Below are 22165 nucleotides of genomic sequence, written 5' to 3'. Positions count from 1 at the left end.
CTTACAAAGCGTGGCCATATCCTAATACGCTTTTGGCATGCTTTAAAAGCGTGGCCAAAAGGTTCTTTTCTGCCACGCTTCAAAAGCGTGCCGTAGAGCAAAACAGTGACGTTTTAAAAGCGTGGAGAGAGGGGCTCCAACCCATTGACCCTAACCCGGCCCCTGACCCGGCTCTCAACCCGGCTCCCAACCCGGTTCCCAACCCGGTCCCCAACCCAAAGACACTAACCCTAATCACTCGAAACCCTAAGCCTGAAGAGCGCCTCCCATTAGCCTTAGCCCTTCACCCTTCACCCTTCGCACTTCGCCGTGAACCCTTTGCCCTTCGCCCTTCACCCTTCGCCCTTCGCCCTTCACCCTTCGCCCTTCGAAACCCTTCACTCTTGGTTCTGAAGCTCCTTTGTTTCTTTCTCCCTTTCTCCCTCCGTTTCTTTCATTCACAGAAACTCAGCCAAAAAACCCTAGCATTGTAAGCCTATACCACCGCCGCCGCAAGGAGTGGCATACTGCTGCCGTCCGTCCGTCTATCTAGCTTCCCTCGTGCTCCAAGTCTTCAACCCCCATTCGCTGTCACCGATCGCAGCTGCTTCCTCGAGCTCGGCGTCCGTCATCTTTGTCTGCTCAGCCGCGCTTCCGCCGCCGTTGGTTGTCGTTAACGTTCGCGTCTTCGTTCAGCCGTCGTCTTTGTTCGCGTTCTTTGCCGTTCAAGTTTGCTCGGCGTTCACCGTTCGCGTTCACTCGCCGTTCACCGTTCGCATTCGCGTTCATCTGGAAGCCACGTTGCGCTGCTTCAAACTCTGCGACCAACCCGTGCGCTCCACCTAGCCGTCGAACTGCTCTCTTTTGTCGCTGCCGTGAGTTCCCTAAACCCACCACCAGACAATACACTCACACAACACCAATACTCTGCTTGAAACTCTGCAACTTCTTATTTCTATTACAATAAGTAACTATTTGATTTGGCAGTGGTTTGGATCTTTTTCATAGACTGAATTAAAGTATACAATATTATGTTCTCTTCTCTATCACATTGATACTAAGCTTTGAATTCTCTTATTTCGTTTCATGTTTACCGCACTCAACATGTTTGATGAAATGCTTTAACCATATTTCGGGTTGGTTTTATGAATAATCTTGATACTAGTATCTAGTAAGCTAATTTTATGAAACTATCCTTATTTAGTTATACTGAATTACCACTTATTTATGTTTTCCACTCTATTGTTCAGCATAATTAGTTTAAAGATATAATTGGTCAAAAATAATTAATATTTTCTTGATATTTAAATGTGACAGGTAATTTTAAACATGAAAAAGAACTTCTAAAATGGCAGATACAAAATAAATTGAAGGGTAACTTTTCTGGTGGAAATTGGGTTATGCTGGACTAATATTTCGTTTTCCCCCCTTTGATTAGTTCTTTTGGGATTTTGATAACTTGTGAAGGGTTATTTTAACTTACAAGTTTGTTATTTTGAAATACGCAAGCATTCACAGGTGACGGTAGAAATACTAAAATAAATTTTTTGTTCCTCATAGATAATTTGCTTATCTTGAACATTTTATGAAATCATGGAGATGTCTGATGGAAAGACTGTAAAACTATTTCAATGTGTGGTTTATGCAAAGGAAATAACCTTGCTTTTGTTTATTATCTAACTTTTGCCTCTTACTATTTTGTTATAAACCTTATCCCTGTTTCAGAGACGCCCGGAATAGCAGAGTTGCTCTGTTTGACGGCATTGAGGAGGGAGGCATCCGAGCATCATCACTTTACTCCTCCTATAATGAAATTGATGAACAAGATAACGAGCGAGCAATGGGTGGATTGCAAGATAGAGTCAGTTTGTTGAAAAGAGTAAGTTTAATTTTTCTTGTAAAATAATCTAGACCTAAGTTTGTTCTTCCTGTATATTATACTTGAAGAACGCTGTGAATTATGATCATTTCCTCATTTATTTCTTTTCAGCTGTTGGTAACCTTCTCATTATTTTGATGTGTTAACGTGTTGTTGATGTGATTGTAACAAATCTCAAGTGATATACACGAGGAGGTGGATAATCATAACCGAATGCTGGACCGCATGGTTTGCATATAACTATAAAAAATATTTACCATTTGCACTGCTACTTTTTTGTTCTTCTTTGATAAAATGTTGGTATTTGTTTAGGGGAATGACATGGATTCTTCAAGAGGAGTTCTTTCAGGAACTATGGACAAATTCAAAATGGTATGTGGATTGTGGAATTGTAAAACCATATGGCTTTTGCAGTAGAGTTTTCATCTGGTTCTGATTTTTCTTTGTATTTGTTTTCTTCTCTACTTTTTTTCCCCACTCTTTTAATTATGTTGTACCTTCTTTCAGGTCTTTGAGAAAAAATCCAGCCGAAGAACGTTTTCACTTATAGCATCCTTTGTTGTGCTTTTCCTTATAACATACTTTTTTATGTTGTAATTCAGGCCCGTGAATTCCTTTCCAAATGGGGTGATCTCAGCCAGACCCAAATTTTTGCTAAGATTGAAATGTTGAGGTGATTTTGATGTCTTCATAGTGTTAACTTTTCTCTTTTAAGATATACTCTTATTGACTATGCTGATTCAATCTTATGTCTGTGTTGAAATTAGGGCCTGACCCATTTTGATGAGATTCTACGAGAAGCTGATGGTATTATCCAATCTCGTGGTAATTTGGACATTGATCTTCCACCAGAGAAGGTTAGTTTTGCCTTTGAAATTCATTTTGTTGTTTGAATGACTCATGTTGTGGGTGTAAATAGCTATGTTTGTGGTCATGTGGATAATGCATTTGATATTTGAATAAATTAAAATAAATGGATGCTTCCATATGTTTAAAAAAGGTTTAAAATAGTGTATCTAATGTTACAAATTTTCTTTAAACTGAACCACATTTATGATTGTTGCCTCTGCCATGCTTCTTATTGTAAATGTATAATTATATTTGCTTTGTGAATGGAAAGTCAATATTAATTAATTTTGATTTGCTTTTGTAGGTGTTCTTATTTCGAAAAGCTGCCCTATACAAGTGTAATATGGTTGGAAAACCTGCTGTACTTACACGTGTTGTGGATAGTATGACTGACAACTTAAGACCCACTCGTGTTGAAGCCACTGATGTTGCCAATGCTGTTTTGGATGGTAAGTTACCAGCTGTATGATGCCACATGTAATGATTAAGCCTTTTTTTTTTAATTTACTAATCCCATTTTTTGTGCGCTTGAAGCTGTAACTGTATTCTTCTGAATGATTTTTGGTTTCTATCTTCAGTTATAACTACTTATTGGGTTCATGTTTGTTGAATTTTTAAACAAACATACAGGCAGTGATGCAATACTTCTGGGTGCTGAGACCTTGCGTGGGTTGTACCCTATTGAGACTATTTCCACTTTTGGCAGAATTTGTTCAGAGGTAATTTCATTTCATATCTCAGTGGAATAATCAATAATACACTATGGTATGACTGACCTGAGTTCATGCAAGTAGATTTCCATGATATTAACAAGCAAAATGAGAACAATTAGAAGATTAGTTTAGTCGTTTAGATTCATCTTCAACCTTAGCACATTATAATATTAACAGAAGTCAGAACATAGATTCATTTTTATTATTTTCTCTTACTGTCTTATGGTGATTTATCTTGTATAGTATTAGATCTGCACTACTTTTGCCAATTGCTTGATTAAAATCCTCTGAATCATATGAAATGTTCTCCCATTTTAATTGTCACTGAAAGTGTTACTGTTGGCTGATGTTTCTGCCTTTTATTTCATGTCCTTATAGGCTGAAAAGGTTTTCAATCAAGACCTTTATTGGCAGTGTTACAGAAAGATAAGTTCAATCCCAGATTCTATGTTGTTGCTGCTACTGATAATATGAGTCTTCAAAAGGCTCAATTGCTGGAGAATTCCTTGGCAGATCAGGTGAATTTTTTGACTCCAGAACCTCCGTTTATTTTATTTTATTTTTTGTGAACTTTGTTTCAGTTTTGCCATGTGTGTGCTCTGAGTTTTGGTTAATTTTTTCTTTCTTTGATGGGCGATGGTTTTAGAATTGTTCAATGTATATTGAGTGTTTAGTCAAATTGAATTGCTGATATATGCAGAGTGTGTGCTATCCTGCAATACCAGATGGCCATGAGATTAGGAAAACCAAGTTAAAGACCATGATTGAAGTATCTCGAGGCAGTGAATAAGGTTTTGTTAGACTTCTAGTGGAGTGAACGGGACTTGCCATTTTTTGACACATTTGGAAAAGGCGCATTATTGAAAGTGGAAGAAGCTTTTGTTAATTCAAGTTTGACTTGTGCATATCAGAATGTGGATTCAGTGCTCCAGATTCTTTCCATGTTGTACGAATTCACAAGTTAAGGCATCTGTTCCTGAAACTTCAGATGCCGGTGGGTAAAATCATATCATAACCATAGTGGATTGTGTTGTTCTGGTTGTGTGACAAGAAGTTCTGATTTATGATGGATGTTTATTTGAGTTTTGGTCCAGAAAATGAGGACACAAGTGAGGTCAGTAACTGGCCTATGTTCTGTGAATTTTCTCTAGAGTAACTGATGAAGAATGCTTGAAGATATTAAAGAATTGCTGGAAGGCTATACACCGAATGATGGATATTGAAGTATTAGATAGCATTGTAATTTTTGCTCAAGTTGAAAAGCTTGTTGAGAAATTAGAGTTTTGAACCCGAGATTTATTTTGTATTTGAGTATTAATGTATAAAACAATTATAGCAATAATTATATATGTCAGTAATTACTATTTGATTTGTCTTGTAATAAAAATTACATAATGGTTTGGTAATAAAAAAGGACTGAAAATTTATATTGTGTAGTGATAAAGGAAAAGTAAAAAAAAAAAGGATTTTTTTTAATTTGATAAGGCTATCGCCACGCTTTAAAAGCGTGGCCGTATTTCTCTCTCTATCGCCACGCTTTAAAAGCGTGGCCGTATCTCTCTCTATTGCCACGTTTTAAAAGCGTGGTCGTATCTCTCTTTGTCGCCACGCTTTAAAGCGTGGCCATATCTCTCCCTGTCGCCACGCTTTAAAAGCGTGGCCATATCTCCCACCTACAGCCACGCTTTTAAAAGTGGCAATTTGTAAAAAAGCGTGGCAAAAAAAAGTGTGGCGATAGACTGAAAAAAGCATGGCGATAGAGCATCCGCCACCCTTTCATAGGTCACCCTTTCAAAAGCGTGGCGGTAGCTCAAAAAGCGTGGCAAAAAGCTATCGCCACACTTTTTCATCTTTTTGCCACGCTTTAAAAGCGTGGCAATAGACGTGTTTTCTTGTAGTGAGAGAAGGGAAATGGAAACAAGGGAAGCAGGGAAGGGAGAGTGAGATCTGAGAAAACGGAGGCTGGGAGCAGAGGAAGAGGAGAGGAAGGAGGGTCGCCGCGCTGTGCTGCTCCCTGCGCCGGTTGCCATCGCCACCTCCGAATCATCGCGCCGCCACGCTGCCGCCACCATCGGGCTGCTGTGCTGTCATCGATACGGTTCATAGAGGAAGCGCTACGATGAGGAAGGCAACAGGAGCCCGTCACGCTCACTGTAAGTCTGTCGTTCGTGTCTTGTCGCCACGCTGGAGTCGTCGCCGCCAATGCTGAGCACCGCCGCTGCCGTCTTTGATGGAAGCCGCCACCATAGCTGGGAAGAACAGAGTAAGGGAGAGGAGGTTTCATTAATGTTGTGGCAGAGAAGGAGGACGAGACGTGTGAGAGAGAGTGACGAACAGAGGAGAGACCATTCCTCTGCCGCTGCCAGTCGCTGCCATCATTAATGGTGAGTCAGTAAGCCCTAGCCATGAGAACCACCATCTCTGAACCCTTATTGCTCTGTAAAATACCCTGTATTTGTCTCTGATGTTCTTGGCTATATTGTTTGTTGGGGTTTGTCTCAATTGAAGTCATTGGTGGAGGTGTTGCCGCTACTGAAAGCCAACGATGGGGCTATTGCTGGTTCTGATTCTATTATCCTGGTACTAGTCTGAACTTTCCCTTGGGCTTAATCCATTTGAACGTTCTGTTTTGTCATTGCTATAGTTGTCATATTCTTGTATTAATACAATTTGAGTTTTTGCTTTGTCTTGGATTCCTAGGGCTGTTTCTGTCCTTGATCATATTAGATTCAAAATTCTTGTCCTGCTACAACCGTCATCATAACCGCGAAATTAACGTTGTTGTTCCAATGGATGCGGTGTCCTCGATTTCATTGGAATTATCACTGTTGCTGTGAATTTAAAATAAATGGATTTATCACGGTTAATTCCTACGGATTCGACTTTTCGAGGTAGGGTTTTTCTCAAATTTATTTTTACATTACAGGGTTGTTATAAATCGATATTAACGCGTAAAATATATTTTTGTGATTTCGTGAGTCTTATGAATTGAATTGAGTTGTTTTGATTAAATGAGATTATTACTTTGATTGATAAACTAATCGATTGAGAAAGTTGGATATTTGGATTAGTTGATTGATATTGTTAAAGTGGTTTTCCCTTGAATTTTTAGAGAAGATTTATTATTGTCTTTTAGGTTAATTTTGGAAACGATTTGATTTTAGAGAAGATTTAATGTTGAAATTTGATTTGATGTTAAACCCGATTTGATATCAGAGTTTGATTTTAAAATAAATTTGGAAAAGTCTTGATATTTGAAAACAGGTTATTTATTGAGAATGATTTGCTATTTTGGAAATGATTCAAAAAGTGTTGAGGGATGGTTTGGTTTGAAACTGTTTGAGAAGACCGAGAATTCTTAACTATTGATTGATGCTGTTGCTTGAAGTCGGTTTAAATTGTGATTTATGGGATTGGTTGATTGAATTCTGGATTTTGTAAGTTCCTTGGGTTGAGTGCTGTTGTTGTGATAATGGTTATTGGAAGTGATTTGACTGATTAACAGGTGTTTGGTTTGGTTTGGTTGGGACCCGAAAAGGGTGGCAGAATCCGAGTTTTAGAGGAGATGCTGCCGAAATTTTATAAAATTGGAAGTTTTGTTTGAAGTAATTGTTTAAAAAGATTTAGTTCTTAAATGTTATTTGTTTAAGATTGATTTATTTAGAAAAGGAAGAATTATGTTTTGGATTGAGATTGTTAATTAATGGAAAGAAGGATGATGAGGATTGATTTGAAATATGATTTTTGAATGAATTTGGAAATGGGATATGGATTGAAGAATGATGATGATATTGAGAATGGCTTAGATATTGATGAATGATGAATGAATTATTTATATGGCTTATGAATTTGAAATATCTGAGATACGAGGTTCCCTGGATTAAGTGCCGTGGCTTGCCACCACGTGTACCAGGTTGAAAACTCGATACTCTGTTGACCCTACGACGTAAATGTGACCGGGTACTATATAAATTCCCGAGAATGTTACCCCCATTGAGAAATATTGATTATTTGAGAAAAAGCTATGCATAGACTCTTGGGGATGCACGTCGGGGGACAGTCTAAGGACAATTCAGACTTGTCGGGTTAGCTGGATAACCGACAGATGAGCCTCATCAGCCATAGGACAGGCATGCATCATATGCATTTGCATGCTTTGCTTGGGTTTGAACTTGTTTTGGTTTGCCTAATTGCTAAACTGTTCTTAACTGCTACTTGAACTATTTTCTGTAACTGCTACCTACTTGTGCTTTCCTTGTCTGTCTTGCCTGTGTTTGTCCTGGCTTGCTACATTTGAGAATAAACTTTGGTGCTGAATTAATGACTGTGTTGTTTGATTGCGTGGTTGGTTTCTGATTGAGATTTTCTTATAGGAAAGGAAAGGTTTCGGTCTTCTAAAAGATTAGACATTGTTTCTTTGAAAAAGATTTTGGAATGATTTCTTATTGGTTTTAAAAGATTCATAAGGCAATGATAATCACTGAACTTGAAAACAGTTTTCTTATTAAATATCTTCTTATGACAACTTTGAAACTCTGTGGTGAGGTTGTGTGGTTAGGTTCTCACCCCCTACAGCTTTACCTTTTCAGGAACTGGATGAAGAAGCATTAAGAAGAGTTATACTGCATCTAGTTTATATGTTGTTGTATTAATTAGATTATTTTCTTCCCTCGCCTTTCTTATTACTAGTTTGTAAGAGGGATAGGAATTGTATGTTTTATATGTATAATATATTGAATTATTATGTAAGGAGTCTTGTATATGAATCTATGCCTATTTGTATTTTTCCTAAGACAGTATTTATTTCTGGTTTTCATAGAAATCAGCGATACAGTGTCGAGTCATAGGCTCCTATTTTAATATTTAGTATGTAAAGTAGTCGTAATACTTCTTGCTATCAGAGTAGCGCAGCCGGAAGCGTGACTTCTGATAGTGAGGGTGTTACATAGAAAACAACACCGAACCCTATATTTACTATTTATTCGAATTCATATAAAATATCTTTCAATAAATGTGTAAAGTAAAGTTTGCACCCAGCCAGAAGCCTCTGCTCCTATTTGTGTTGTTAATGATGAACTGAATCACATAATTACATTAGTTTAGATTCTCTAAATGTATGTATACTATAATTAGTTATAAAAAATAATTTGAAATGAATACACAAATTATCATTTAAAAGAAGGAGGATTTAGGATTTATAGTATCAAAATGAATGGTCATGAATGACATTGTGCATCTGGATTTATCCACAATTTGTAAAGCTCAAATTCGTTTTCATCTGTATGATACCTATAGCTCCACATTTTTTCCCTATTATTATTGGGTAAAATCCAAATTGGTTGTTATTAAAATTTTGAGTGACTACTTTATTCTTTAATCTTGGTTATTAGTGGTTAGTTTTTAAATTTTAAATTGAGACAATTAGTCTTTAAATTTGTGAAAAAGGACATTTTCATCGCACTCTAAACTTCCAAAACTTATAAAATAATAAAAAAAAAATATTTGTCTCATGATCTTAGTTGGTTAATCTTTGCGTGGTATAACTAGCTAGTCCAACCCTTATTTACTCTCCTCGACTTCTCAAACATGGATGAGATATAATTCGGACCACCAAAAGTTTAGAATAGAAATACCTATAAAAGATTTTATGATGCTCAAGTTAATATGTGTGTTTTACTTTAATATTTTTTTAATAAAACCGCACTTCTCTATTCTTTTGTAATTCTTTTATAGATAGATGAATAAGAATTCGTTACCCTTCATATATATATATATCAATTAGCAATGGATTATTAACTATTATAGTAAGAATAAACTACTAAAAATATATTTAAATTATTTTATTACTGATAATGTCACAACAACAAAACAACATTTTGATGACGATTTTTTTAATGTTTGGTGGTAGTTTTAACTATCACTAAATGGTTTTGCGACGGCTAAAAAAAAGTCACAAATTTGAGCATCGCCAGCTGGCATAGTGACGGTTTTGGACCACCGTTGGTAAGGAGTGTCGCTAAATTCTTTGTGACGGTTTTTAAAGTATAAAACCGTCACTAATTTGTAACACTTATAAAGGTGTTTTTTATACTGTATTTCGCGACGTTTTGAAACCGTCGTTAAATTACTAAATCCTGTGACAGTTTTTAGGTGTATTTAGTGACTATTTAAACCGTCACTAAGTTAATAGTTCTTATGACAATTTTAGGCATATTTAATGACTATTTAAACCGTCACAATATTTTTAGTGACAGTTTTTTATTTAAAACCGTTACTAAGTTATTTATTCATGTGACAGTTTTTTCCTGTATTTAGTGACTGTTTTAAACTGTCATAATCTCTCCAACATCAAAATTTCCATTATCAAAAGTTGAATTCTCCATAAATGACATTGTTTTTCAACAAATCCAAATTCAATCCCACAAGTTTTACAAAAATAGCAACAATGTATTTCAAAAGTTGAATTTTACAAGTTTTATTACATAGTCATAATCCATATGTAAATTTAAAAAATTACAATTTAATCCAAACTTGTAAACCTAACAATTCAATCATAAAACTCCTTTAAACGTTGGATGGCCTATGTTGTTGAGGTTCATGACTGGCAGAAGAATATGGTCTTGTATGTGTTGGTGATTCAAAATCTGCAACCTACAATTGAAAAAAAAATTAGAGAATATTTTAGAAGGATACTTAACAAATCAACAAGTGTTATATAAGAGGCTATGATTACAAACTACAATCATTTTAGAAGAAGTTGTTGATGACAAAAATTAAGTATGCAAGTCTATAAAATTAAGTATAACATATATCCTTATCTTACCTCAGTAGGAAAACCGGGTGGCAATTGACCCTCTTGACGATTCACAAGAAAATTTACTTGCTCCTGTAGCAATTGTACTTGTAACTTCAAGTTTTGATATTCAGTTCTTGATGATCCACTAGTTGTAGTAGATTGCATAGACTCTCTTGAGCGGGATGAGGAACCAATCACTTGAGATGGACGAACACCAAATCCCATACCTCTAACATAGCTTGAATTCTCTTTGCCAAATACTTTAACATATGCTTCATTTTTAGAAGCACCCTCACCAATTTCCTTTTGTAAGTCTTCCTGGAGTGATTCATAGACAAATAATAATGTTACATATGCAATATTAGTCCAACAGAATTTATCAATCATTTTGAAAAGAAGAACAGCAAGGCATTGAAAACTTGTAAATGAGGCATTGATGATAAAACTTAACAAAATTTATCTGAAAGATTGCTAGAAATGAAAGCAGAAGTGTTCTAGAATACCCTAACATTTTGCTAGAGCTATGTCAAAACTCAAAAGTTAGCATTAGTTGTTTTCTATTTGTGTAGTATTTTGTTACAGTGAAGAGGTTGTTTGATTGGCCTCTTGGTTAGATAGACAAATATTTAAATTCATTTGAACCTAATTGTCAAACAATAGCACCATGAACTTACACGTACTGGTTAATTATTAATTGATCCAAAAATATGTGTTTATATAGCCTCTAATTTCCATGATGAATGACAGTTAGTTGTAACTATATACTGTCAAGTTGTCATAAAATAATTAAAATATATACTAATTCAATCATATAAATTCAACTATAAGATGGAAAGGGCACTATGTTCATATCATTGTGGGAACAAATATAGATTAGAATCTTATCTTACATTTTTTTGTTGTGCTTCCACATTGGCAAATGTTTCATCTTTTTTCTTGTGAGTGATAGAAAACATTTCTTCTCTACTAAACTACCGCCCAGTTTCAACTTCCTAACATTATTATAATAATATTGGTCAAATTAAAATATAACTAACACATAAATTAATAAAACAAAAATACTAAGAAAGTAAACAAATGTACAAGTTCATGGCGTTTCCTAGCAAGTGATTTTGAGCCAAGAGTGTGAGGAATTTTTAGTTGTTGCTGACTTGTAGCATTCTTTTCACACAATTCCTGCACATTAACAAGTATAAAAGTTAATTGATCTCAAACACAAATAAAAACTAACAAATAACAAATGTGTTTACCTGAGTTTTTGGACTCAATCTATATTCCAAAAATACAGCCCAATGGTCTTTGGGAACTCCAATTGGATTCAAATTAACATTTTCATCCCAACTAAGTTCTGATTTATAATGCTCATTGAATAGCTTGCATCTATTATTCTTCCACTTATTTCCAAGATTTGACAAGATGTACCTTTTGTGTTCATCATCATTAACAACAAATATTTTCTTCAAAAAAAACATAAATATGTAGTTAGTATACAAAACTTATGGTAAACACAACAAATAATATTTTTAAAAACAAAAATATAATAAAAAATAGCATACCTTAATAGTATTCTCAAAAATAGCATCTTTGTATTGCTGATAAACCCATATTTTATGATGTATTTTGTGCTTAGTTTGAGTGATTTATTCAACTCTTTACCCACTTATTCATGTTAATTGCATGGTTTTACTTTTTCTTCCTTATTATGTGATGTATGTGAAAAACATGTTTTCTATGCTTTTAAATTAATTATTTTAATTACCTTTATTTCCATTTGATGCCGTGATTAGTGTGTTGAGTAGTTTCAGATCTTCTAAGGCAGGAATGACTCAAAGGATGGAAAGGAAACATACAAAAATGGAAGGAAAGCACAAAATGGAGTCCTTGAAGAAACTGCTATCCACGCGATCGCATGGACGACGTGATCGCGTGCCAATTGCGAATCAGCAGCGACGCGGCCGCATGACTGACGCGACCGCGTGGCAAGGAAAAGCTCCGAATGACGCGACCGCGTGACCCACGCGGACGCGTGACAGAGGCCACGCACCAGAAATTGCAGAAGACGCTCATAGCGAATTCTGAAGCCCTTTTTGGCCCAAATCCAAGTCCAGAAGACATAGACCATAGGTTATGAAGTGAGGGAATGCATCCATTCAGGGAGAGCTCGCCAAATTCCACTTCTCATGTTTTAGATCTAGTTTTGAGAGAGGTTCTCTCCTCTCTCTCTTAGGATTAGGATTTAGGACTTCTCTTAGTTTTAGGAGTAACTCTCGATCTAGGTTTAATGTTCCTTCACTTTAGTTGATTATTTATTTTTGCAATTTGATTTATGAATTCTTCTATGTTCCAGATTATTTGAATTAATGTTATTTGAGGTATTCCAGTTTAATATTGCTTTCTCTCATTTATGCTATTATTGCTTTAACTCTGAAGACATCTTTATTCCAGTAGATATACTTTTCTCCTTTTGCTTTTGGTTAAGAAATCAGTAACTCAGAAGTTATCCAATTCAACAGCATAATTGATAATTGTTATCTTGCCAATTGAATTGAACTTCAATAATCCCAATCTTTTCTTAGGAAATAAATAGGATTCGAAGATCAAACCAATTTGTCCCTTGACCTTCCCTTGCTTTAGCAAAGGTTAACTAAGAGGAATTAAGATTCAGCTTTCATTACTATTGATAAGGATAATTAATTTGGACTTCCAATTTCTCATACCGTGCCAAAAGTTTGCTTTACAGTTATTTATTCATTTTAATTGCCATTTAATTTACTCACCATTAAATTACTTGTTCCTCATTCTTGAAACCCCAATTTGCAATCTCCATAGCCAATAATAAGAACATACTTCTTTGCAGTTCCTTGAGAAGACGACCCGAGGTTAAATACTCGGTTATCAATTTTAAGGGATTTGTTACTTGTGACAACCAAAACGTTTGCACGAAAGGGATTTCTGTCGGTTTAGAGACTATATCTACAACGCGACTGTTTTTATGACATTCTTTACTGGCAAAAATCCCCGATCGTCAATTGCATTGGAACTTTTTGCCAATTTTTGTACATTATAGGAAAATTATTAAAATTACTTGCAATGAGCCCCCAAAACACCTCCCAAGAGTCCACCGGATTCTCCAATTGGCTGACCACTTTCATTCTATTCTATAAGAACTCGTTTCCTACTATGATGAAAGAAAAATGCATCTTTTACCTTAAGATGCATACTCTTTTCAACCCCTTGTTCAGCTAAAAAGAAAATAAAAGATCTATTATTTAAGACAACCTGTAATTGACAACAGATTATTTAAACTAGTAAATTAATAAGAAAAATAACATACCTACAACAGTAACAGACTATGTGGTGTTCCACTTCTTTCTAGAAATAGCAACTACTTCATTTACCTCTTCATTATTAAGAAAATCAGCATCTGATAGGCTATGACTATGAACTTCATTTTGTATGGATGAACTTTGAGCTATATACTCTTGTTGACTCGTGCCAAGATAACTTCAAAGTAAAAGAATTAGAAACCTAATTAAAGGAATTAGAAACTTCACAATATTTTTATCATAGTATGCTAAAAGAGGAGATAGTTACCATTTTCATCATTTGAGAGATTAATATTTACTTTAGCATATACAATATTCGGTTCAATATGTTCATCTTCTTCCTTTTTGAATTGTACAAGCCTTCTCCTTTTAATACCTGCAATAATATAAAAAAAATAAAGAAAAACAATATTAGGGAATGACACTTTAAGAAAAAAAAATATGTGTTTATTGGCCGATCAAATATTATCCTTAATATGCACCAAGTTAGTTCAGATTTCATTTGTTAATCTTTTGTACTTATTATTTTGTACTGTGTTTAATCAATATTCTTTTCAGAATAATTTTTTGGGATAAGAAATATTTTTAAAACCTTTTTACATATATAATTATTCTGGAAAATAAATTGAATTAAATTATAAAAACATAAAAGTTCTATTTTTTTCAAGTAAAATTTAATCTCTATGTAAGCATGGCCATAATGAAACCCTATCGCCATGCTTTCAAAACGTCCCTGTTTCTCTCTATGGCCACGCTTTTGAAGCGTGGCAGAAAAAACGTGGCCGTTTCTTTAATTAATTGCCACCCTTACAAAAGCGTGGCCATTGACCCTTTTCGCCATGCTTTTGAAGCATGGTGAAAAAAAACGTGGCAAAATCTCTATTCAATCGCCACCCTCACAAAAGCGTGGCCATTGACCACTAAGCATGGCAGAAAAAAAAGCATGGCCATAGGCCTTTTTTCTTGTAGTGGAACAAAAGTAAAATATTAAAGCGGAGACTATAATAAAACCTAATGATAAGAGAATTTTTAATGTCAAACTTGTACGGCAATAGTAATAGAAATAAGAGAATGCAAAGAAAAAAATCAAACAAATTTGGTTGAAATATTTCATCGAACATGTTGAATATTGGGGTTGAAAGAGAAGAAATGGTTACTGAAAAGATCCTAGAGATTAAAGAGCTCCTGCTGAATTTAACCACACATTGAATTTACATCTCATAAAGAGGTAATATCAAAGCTAATCTAATAAAATAGATCGATGAACAAAGAAATTTAAAAAGTTGAATCCGTATATATTAACACATCAAGTAATCAATAATCGATTGATCAGAAAACAAGATCTTGAGAGAGGCACAGAAACTAGACGAGAGCAGATCAGTGGAGAGAACTGACCGAAGGCGAGAGAGTTCAGAGGCAGTGACAGAGACTGGAGGATCGGAGCAGAGAGTAGAGCAGCGGCGACGAAAGCAAATTTGAAGCAAAAACAGAGCAATGGTGGAGAAAGACACAAAAGAGCAAAAGAGAGCAGATTGGAGACGAGCTCAGAGGTGGCAACAGTGGTGGAAAGAGAGCAAATAACAGCAGTAAAGAGAAGGGACTGATGCCGGGTATGGAAGTGACCTTCTCATCTCTTCTCTATTAATCACAATGCCAATTGCTACAGGACCAATTAAATCAGTTAGGGTTTTGAAAAATAGAAATGGTTATCAGAAATAGAAAATAAGAAAAGAAAAAGAGAGAAAGGAATAGATTGCTATGTTTCTTATTATTGGGACACTTAAATTTTTAGCGATGCTAAAAAAATTATATAAATAGGTGTTACCATTTTATTTACTAATGACTATTTAAATAAGGGTCACAAAATAAGTGTAGCTATTCATCTAATTTGGTGTAGTGTGTTCTTGAATTTTATTATCAACAAAAATACACTTAAATAATTTTAAAATATGTCAAAATTGTTCAGCTATGATCAGAAATTGTTCTAATAGCGAAAAAGCGTGATATGACTCACTTGTCAATGTCAGAGTCTCGCTTGGCACATAAGAAGTTTCATTTGTCACATCACTATTTTCTGTTAACATAGACCACCTCAATTTACGAGTATGCATTTTTGGTCACATTTTGAAATAATTTAAGGAAATTTTTGTTGATAACAAAATTTGAAAACATTTTTATTAGCGATAAAATAATTCGAGTGCATTTTTAGTGGCTTACTTATATAATAATAAGGCTTGTTGTCTTTCGTAACCGACTTATAACATTATACAAATTTTATTTAGAATTTGACTTTATCATTAATTATGGCCGAGTTATAAGATACGGACCATCTCATATACAATTTGAAAGTACATAAACTAACTAGTAACTAATAAACAAAGATCGAATATTAAAAGTAACTATTCATAGAAGGTTTAGAAATCAATATAAGATTTTATAGTTTTAACAAAGAAACTAAAGAAATAGAAGAACTTACAGCTAGAGTCGAAGCTGAAAGGTAGAAGAAGAAAAAACAGAGATAATTGATTTAATATTGAAGTAACACAAATGTATCAAGTTGAGTGAAAATAAAACCTTACTTTTACAAGAGTGCTAACTCACACTATATATACTAACACTTAGCACCGACTCCACAACTAAGTCACAATTGTTACATCATTATTTTGACATTTAGTCTTAATACCCCCTCTCAAACTAAAGTATGGGTTATCACATACTCTAAGTTTGGATTTAAACTTGTCAAACAGGTGCTGTGATAGGGGCTTTGTCAGTGTATCTGCGATCTGGTCTAAAGCTAGAATATGCACTACATATAGTGCCTCTGTACTGCTCCTACTCACCTTTGCTTGCTTATTGCTTTTTCATGATATGAGATTCCTCCTTAAATACACGTAAAATCCTATAATTTACCTTCTATCATCTAAGTCTGCTCTCCAATCAGCATTTGCAAAGGACAATATGCAAAAATAAGATGATTTGGAAAAGACTACACCATTGCTAACTGTTCCTTTCAGGTATCTCAAAATTTGTTTGAGACTCTTTAGTGTTGAACTGTTGGTTGGTGAAGAAACTGTAAGACTTTATTCACTGCAAATTTAAGGTCAGGTCTAGTCATAATGAGTTATTGCAATCTTCTTGCTATGGACCTATATTTGGTGGGATTGTCAAACAAATAAGAATCATTAAGAGACAATTTGGAGTTTGATATAATTGGTGTTGGTAGTGACTAGCATTGATCAATTTTTGCTTTCTTTAGTAGGTCTATGGCATATTTGGATTGGGATATCATCAGATCTCCATGGTAAGTATGTTGCTTCTAATCCCAAAAAGAAATTAAATTTGCCCAAGTCTTTCAAACAGTAGACTTTATTAATTGTGAGATCAGATTCTTTATTTCTTGATTATTGTTTTCTATTACAATAATTTCATCTAATATACTAATAGATAGATTACATTAGTTGAATAATGCTTAACAAATAAAGAAACATCAAATTTAGTGCTTTTAAACCCAAATTCTTGTAAATTGGCTGCCAACGTCTTGAGCCAAGCTATAGGAGCTTGTTTCAAGCCATAGATAGCCTTGTTTAGTTTGCAAATAAGAGTATTATTCATAGTATTGTATCCTTGAGGTTGAGCCATGTATATAGTTTCATCACGATTGCCATTCAAAAAGGCATTCTCAAAATCAAACTATCTCAATCGCCAGCCTAGAGATACAACAATAGTTAGAATTACTCTCAGTGGTTGGTCTAACTATTAGTGAGTATATCTATTCATAATCCATTCACTCAACTTGGTGAATCCCCTTTCCAACTAACCTGGCTTTATACCTCATGATTTCACCTTTTTGATAGAAAAAACCATTTGTTACTTATGATTGTTGGATTTGGTAGAGGATATACTAATGTCCATGTTTGACATCTATTTAGAGTTACAATTTCAGCATCCATGGCCCTTTCCAGTATGGACACTGGAGAGCTTGAGTGACATTGGTTGGAACATTATTAACCAGGTCAGTGACTATTGCAGCTACAACTTCATGTCTTGGTAATCTTGATTTGGATCTTGTTATCATGGCATGGGTGTTTGTGGTTGGGAGGGATGGTAGGAAAATTTCAATTCCACTGATAGGAATAGGTTGAGGGGATTGGTGTGTAATTGTTGTGTTAGAAGCTGTAGAGATTGTGACAAGGCTAGTTTCACTTGTCCCTTATGTAGCAGTAGAAGTGTTTGATGTAGAAATAATTGGAGATAAAGGTCTATCCTCATGTCTGATAGAGTTATTATGATCTGGAATCTAAAAAGTAATAGAGTCAGTAGTATTGGGAATAATAGTTGGAGAGAGAGTAGCTAATACCTTGAGGAACATAGTCCGATATGAAAAATTAGACTCATAAAAAATGACATGTCTAACTAAGTACACCTTACCATCTTTAGCCATGCACTTGTACCCTTTGTGGTTTGAATCATATCCAAGTAATAAGCATAATTTATTTTTATAATTAAATTTAACTTTGTTATAAGATCTAAGAAATGGAAAACAAGCACAGTCAAAGACTTTAAGAAAGATAAAATCTGATTTTTGATTAAACAACAATTCAAAGGGACTTTTATCATCCAAGACTACAGTTGGTAATCTGTTGATAATGTATACTGAGGTAAGGAACGCATCCTCCTAAAATTACATTGGGAAGGAGGTTGTGGCTAGGAGGGATAGCCCCATTTCAGTGATGTAGTGATGTTTCCTTTCCACATTCCCTTGTTGATGGAGAGTGTGTGTACAAGCTTGTCTATGTTGTATACCTTAATGTGCAAGAAAATCAGTAACTGCTGTAGACAGAAATTCACCTCCTTTATTAGTTTGTAATACTTTTAATTTCATACCTATTTGAGTTTTTATTAGTTTCTTATAACTTTAAAAGGCCATAAGGGCTTGTGATTTGTTAACTAGGAGATAAATGCAGGTAAACTTACTATAGGCATCTATAAAACTTAATAGTATCTAAAGCTATTTCTAGAATTAATTAGGACTGGTCCCCAATTATCTGCAAAAATAGTTTGTAAAGGAGTATTATAAATTGTTTGTATCTCTAAAAAATGTAATCTATGCATTTTTGCCAATGGACATATCTCACACATATATTGTAAAAAATTAGATTTAGGTATTGACAATGAACATGTAGTCAAAATAGTATGGACAATTTTCATTGTACAATGTCCAAGTCTTTTGTTCCATAAGACTGGATTATTGTTTGAATTACAAGAATTTGATGTAACATTCAAGATAGGCATTACTGAATTGAAATTAGAGTTTATAGATTGATTACAAGAAGAAGAAGTAAAATTAGAATTACCAAAGGAAGTAGATTTAGGAACATTCAATTTGTAGAATAAAGCATTTTTGTCAGATACATGTCTAGGAACTTTGAGATTGTCGAAGACATATATTCCATTCTTAGCTACACCATGTAGGAGATAATCCCTGGTAGCCTGATCACGAATGACACAATGGTCAGGCCAAAATCCAAAGAAAATTTTATTTTTTACAGCAAACTGTGACACACTTAGTAGATTTTGTGTGATTTAAGGAACATGTAATAAATTTTTCAATCGAAAAGCAACATTAGCACAAGAATCATATAAAATAGAGTTCCCAGAGTTATGAATTCTTATACCTTATCCATTACCTACATACAATTGTTCTGAATCAAAATTGCTCGAGGATGGAACAAGAAGATTGGAAGAATTTGGTGTGATTTGGTGACTAGCACTAGAGTCAGCAAACTAGGAGGCTTCACTAATTAAGGATGATGGAGTAGCTAGGTATGCTCTTGGTTGATTAAAACTTGAAGGAGGTGGTAGTGGTTGTGTAAGGAATTTGTGTCAATGATCCCGAATTGAAAGAATTGGGGATAAAAGATTTATTAAACCTATGATAACAATTCCATACTACATATCCAGTTCTGCCATATAGTTGACATGAGTTATCACATTTTTGTTGTTGTTGTAGCCAAATCTACCTCCTCTCTAAAATGTCTGCCTCTACGTCCTCTTCAAAAGGTGTTGTTGCGATTATTGTCAAAAGAAGATGATTGTTATGTTAAATTAGCTATTAGCATTCCAGATTTAGGCCTTTTGAAGCACTCTAGCATTTCTTCAAAGGAAATCAAGAAGGCTTCTGCATTAATAGAACCTAACCTTGACATTATAGATCCTATGTAGACTAAGTATTCTTCATTGAGCCCATCAATAATGCATTGAAGATGATCTGATGATGAGACTTCATAGCTAATGGCAAATAGAAAATCCACCATCTTGCTAATCTTGGCCAGATATTCTGTTGCTGTTTTAGTTTTCTTGCATATTTTCATCTATGATATGAGACATTGTTCTCTGGCAATGGATGAAGCTTGAAAATACTCTTCAATTTTGGCCCAAAACTCATGAAATCCTTTTAAATGAACAACTTTATTCTTGAATTTGGTGGTTGTGGAGGCTACTAGCCATATTGTAAGGGTTTTATCCCTCAAGTGCCAAGCTTTGAATGTGTCTAACTCAGTAACAGTCTTTTTGGCTTCATCAATGATGAATTGTTGAGGAATTTTTGTGGCATCAAGATGTTCTTCCATTCCCAAGCTTTCAAGAGTGAGTATCGCTAGGTATCTCCAAGTGGAATAGTTGACATCGTTGAGTTTACCCGCAATAGGTGAGAAGTTCTTCTTTGTTGAATCTGATAGTAGAATTTCCATTGTGAAGGTGAAACAAAAGTGAAAGCGCTTGATACCATATGAGTTTTAGCAAAAAAAAGTAAAGAAATATAATAACCTCACATCTAGAGTCGAAACTGAAAGGCAAAGAAAGAAAGAAAGAATAGAGAAAATTGATTTAATATTGAAGTAACACAACTGTATCAAGTTGAGTGAAAATAAAACCTTACTTTTACAATAGTACTAACTCATACTATATATACTAACACTCAGCACCAGTTCCATAACTAAGTCATAGTTGTTACATAATCATTTCGATACTTAGCCTTAGGGATTTTTTTCTGAAATAAATTAAAAAAAAACAATTATTTTCCTAAACCCGATATTCCAACTTTAAATTCCTAGATACGCATTTTTTTTTTGGGATTTAGGGCAAGTTTGCCGCACCCCCGGCAAACTTCATAATTTATATGAAGTTCTCCGCACCCCTCGACAAACTTCAAGTTGAGTTCGGCAGACTATATAAACATGGGGCTATTTCACTTTGTCGCTTTCTTTCCAAATCTCTCTTCCAAATCCACTTTGTTCCTCCTTGGCTTGTGATATTCAAAATCTTCTCTACGAGATTTTCTGGCTTCTGACGTCTGTGAAGTTTGTTATTCACTATATCGTCAGCTTAAGGTCAGTATATAATATGTTAGTTAGATTTACTATTTACTGTTTGCATGCTAGTTAGAGTTACTGTTTACTGTTTACATGTTAGTTAGAGTTACTGTTTACTGTTTACATGTTAGTTAGAGTTACTGTTTACTATTTACATGTTAGTTAGAGTTGTTGTTTATTATGTTTACATGTTAGTTAGAGTATATAACATGTTAGTTAGATTTTTTGTATTATTCTTTTCAAGTAGAGTTGCTATTTACTGTTTATAACATGTTAATTAGTATAAGTTATTAGTTAATCGTTAATCAGTTTAATAAGAATAGTTAGTTTAAGCTGTGAGTTAGATGGTAATTAGTGGAATAATTAGTTAGATTAGATTAAAAAGAAACATGATTAGTAAAATTAAGTTTTCAGTTAATTATTGATTAGTATGTTTATAGAGTTAGTTGACGGCCTCACGTAGTTGGTTTATATTTTAATTAGTAAGTTTTTAAACTGATTAAGATGTAAGGTAGACAATTAGTTGGTTTAAATATGTCCTTTAAACATTTAGTTAATGTGAAAGGAACTGAGTTCAATTTATGTTATTTTATTTTATTAGAGTGTAGTTAGATGGAGCAGCAGTTATTGGGGTACGAGCATATGCTTTACAGATTGGATTAGGCTAAGCACATTGCTGGTAGACTTGATCGAGTGGTACACATTTATCTCTTGTTTATTATATTGTAATAAACAATGAATTTGTAATTTTTTATGTTGATCCTCTTTTTTTTTAAATTTTTTTTCCGTTAGGTAGGTGCCTCGGATCTTGTGCACCAGACGGAATTCGATGAGATGCCCGCTTGAGTAGATTAGGTCATATCTCAGGAGAGCCGGGTTTGACCATGTCGCATATATGGTGGAGTTCGAGCATGATTGGCCATTGGCTTCAATGTTGATAGAGAGGTGGAGACCTGAGTCCTACACACTTCATCTACCATGCGGGGAGATAACTATCTCCCTGCAGGATGTGGCCTACTAGCTGAAACTCGGGATCGATCGTAATCCTGTTAGTGGCTGCATCGGTGGGTGGGAGCAGCACCATGATGGATGGTCTATTGAGGACTTCTGCCAGCAACTACTGGGTTTTGTTCCTGGCCTAGAGGATAGATAATCACAGACCAAGTGGACTGTCAAGCTCACATGGTTTCACAATACCGCCTGCGGAAAGCTGGAGCAAGATACCACTGAGGAGCGCCTGTTATGGTACACGA

General features: G+C 34.7%; 3 protein-coding genes across 3 annotated transcripts; 2 read left to right on the top strand and 1 right to left on the bottom strand.

Annotated features, from left to right (window-relative positions):
* Positions 1-1724: 1724 nt before the first annotated feature.
* Positions 1725-2455, top strand: LOC107609673 (bet1-like SNARE 1-1). Its single transcript, XM_088493882.1, has 4 exons — positions 1725-1857; positions 2029-2086; positions 2171-2230; positions 2366-2455. The coding sequence occupies exons 1-4, from the start codon at positions 1820-1822 to the stop codon at positions 2453-2455; spliced, it is 246 nt and encodes an 81-aa protein (XP_088350008.1). The 5' UTR covers positions 1725-1819.
* Positions 2456-2480: 25 nt separating this feature from the next.
* Positions 2481-3894, top strand: LOC148550930 (pyruvate kinase 1, cytosolic-like). The gene is made up of 6 exons (XM_088493356.1): positions 2481-2485; positions 2574-2592; positions 2626-2715; positions 3012-3156; positions 3338-3426; positions 3799-3894. The coding sequence occupies exons 1-6, from the start codon at positions 2481-2483 to the stop codon at positions 3892-3894; spliced, it is 444 nt and encodes a 147-aa protein (XP_088349482.1).
* A 6090-nt stretch (positions 3895-9984) lies between these two features.
* On the bottom strand, positions 9985-11688 carry LOC107609674 (uncharacterized). Its single transcript, XM_021107777.2, has 3 exons — positions 11467-11688; positions 10244-10534; positions 9985-10071 (listed from the first exon to the last, which is right to left on the bottom strand). The coding sequence occupies exons 1-3, from the start codon at positions 11686-11688 to the stop codon at positions 9985-9987; spliced, it is 600 nt and encodes a 199-aa protein (XP_020963436.2).
* Positions 11689-22165: the final 10477 nt, after the last annotated feature.

Source organism: Arachis ipaensis, chromosome B7 (assembly GCF_059453495.1).
Source record: "Arachis ipaensis isolate K30076 ecotype BB chromosome B7, ASM5945349v1, whole genome shotgun sequence".
NCBI lineage: Eukaryota > Viridiplantae > Streptophyta > Magnoliopsida > Fabales > Fabaceae > Arachis > Arachis ipaensis.
The sequence above is the reverse complement of the archived record's forward strand: the minus strand, read 5'-3'. Positions and strand labels throughout refer to the sequence as shown.

What these genes read in the sequence shown, in the direction of transcription:
- LOC107609673 (XM_088493882.1), top strand. Translation starts at nt 1,820, where the DNA reads ATGGGTGGATTGCAAGATAGAGTCAGTTTGTTGAAAAG. An exon ending in AGAGTCAGTTTGTTGAAAAG is followed by an intron (nt 1,858 to 2,028) that starts AGTAAGTTTAAT and finishes GTGATTGTAACA; the next exon opens with AATCTCAAGTGATATACACG. An exon ending in CTATGGACAAATTCAAAATG is followed by an intron (nt 2,231 to 2,365) that starts GTATGTGGATTG and finishes ACCTTCTTTCAG; the next exon opens with GTCTTTGAGAAAAAATCCAG.
- LOC148550930 (XM_088493356.1), top strand. An exon ending in TGCCAATGCTGTTTTGGATG is followed by an intron (nt 3,157 to 3,337) that starts GTAAGTTACCAG and finishes ACAAACATACAG; the next exon opens with GCAGTGATGCAATACTTCTG. An exon ending in TTGGCAGAATTTGTTCAGAG is followed by an intron (nt 3,427 to 3,798) that starts GTAATTTCATTT and finishes ATGTCCTTATAG; the next exon opens with GCTGAAAAGGTTTTCAATCA.
- LOC107609674 (XM_021107777.2), bottom strand. Translation starts at nt 11,688, where the DNA reads ATGTTTTTTTTGAAGAAAATATTTGTTGTTAATGATGATGAACACAAA. An exon ending in GATTGAGTCCAAAAACTCAG is followed by an intron (nt 10,535 to 11,466) that starts GTAAACACATTT and finishes GAATCACTCCAG; the next exon opens with GAAGACTTACAAAAGGAAAT. An exon ending in CACCCGGTTTTCCTACTGAG is followed by an intron (nt 10,072 to 10,243) that starts GTAAGATAAGGA and finishes TTTCAATTGTAG; the next exon opens with GTTGCAGATTTTGAATCACC.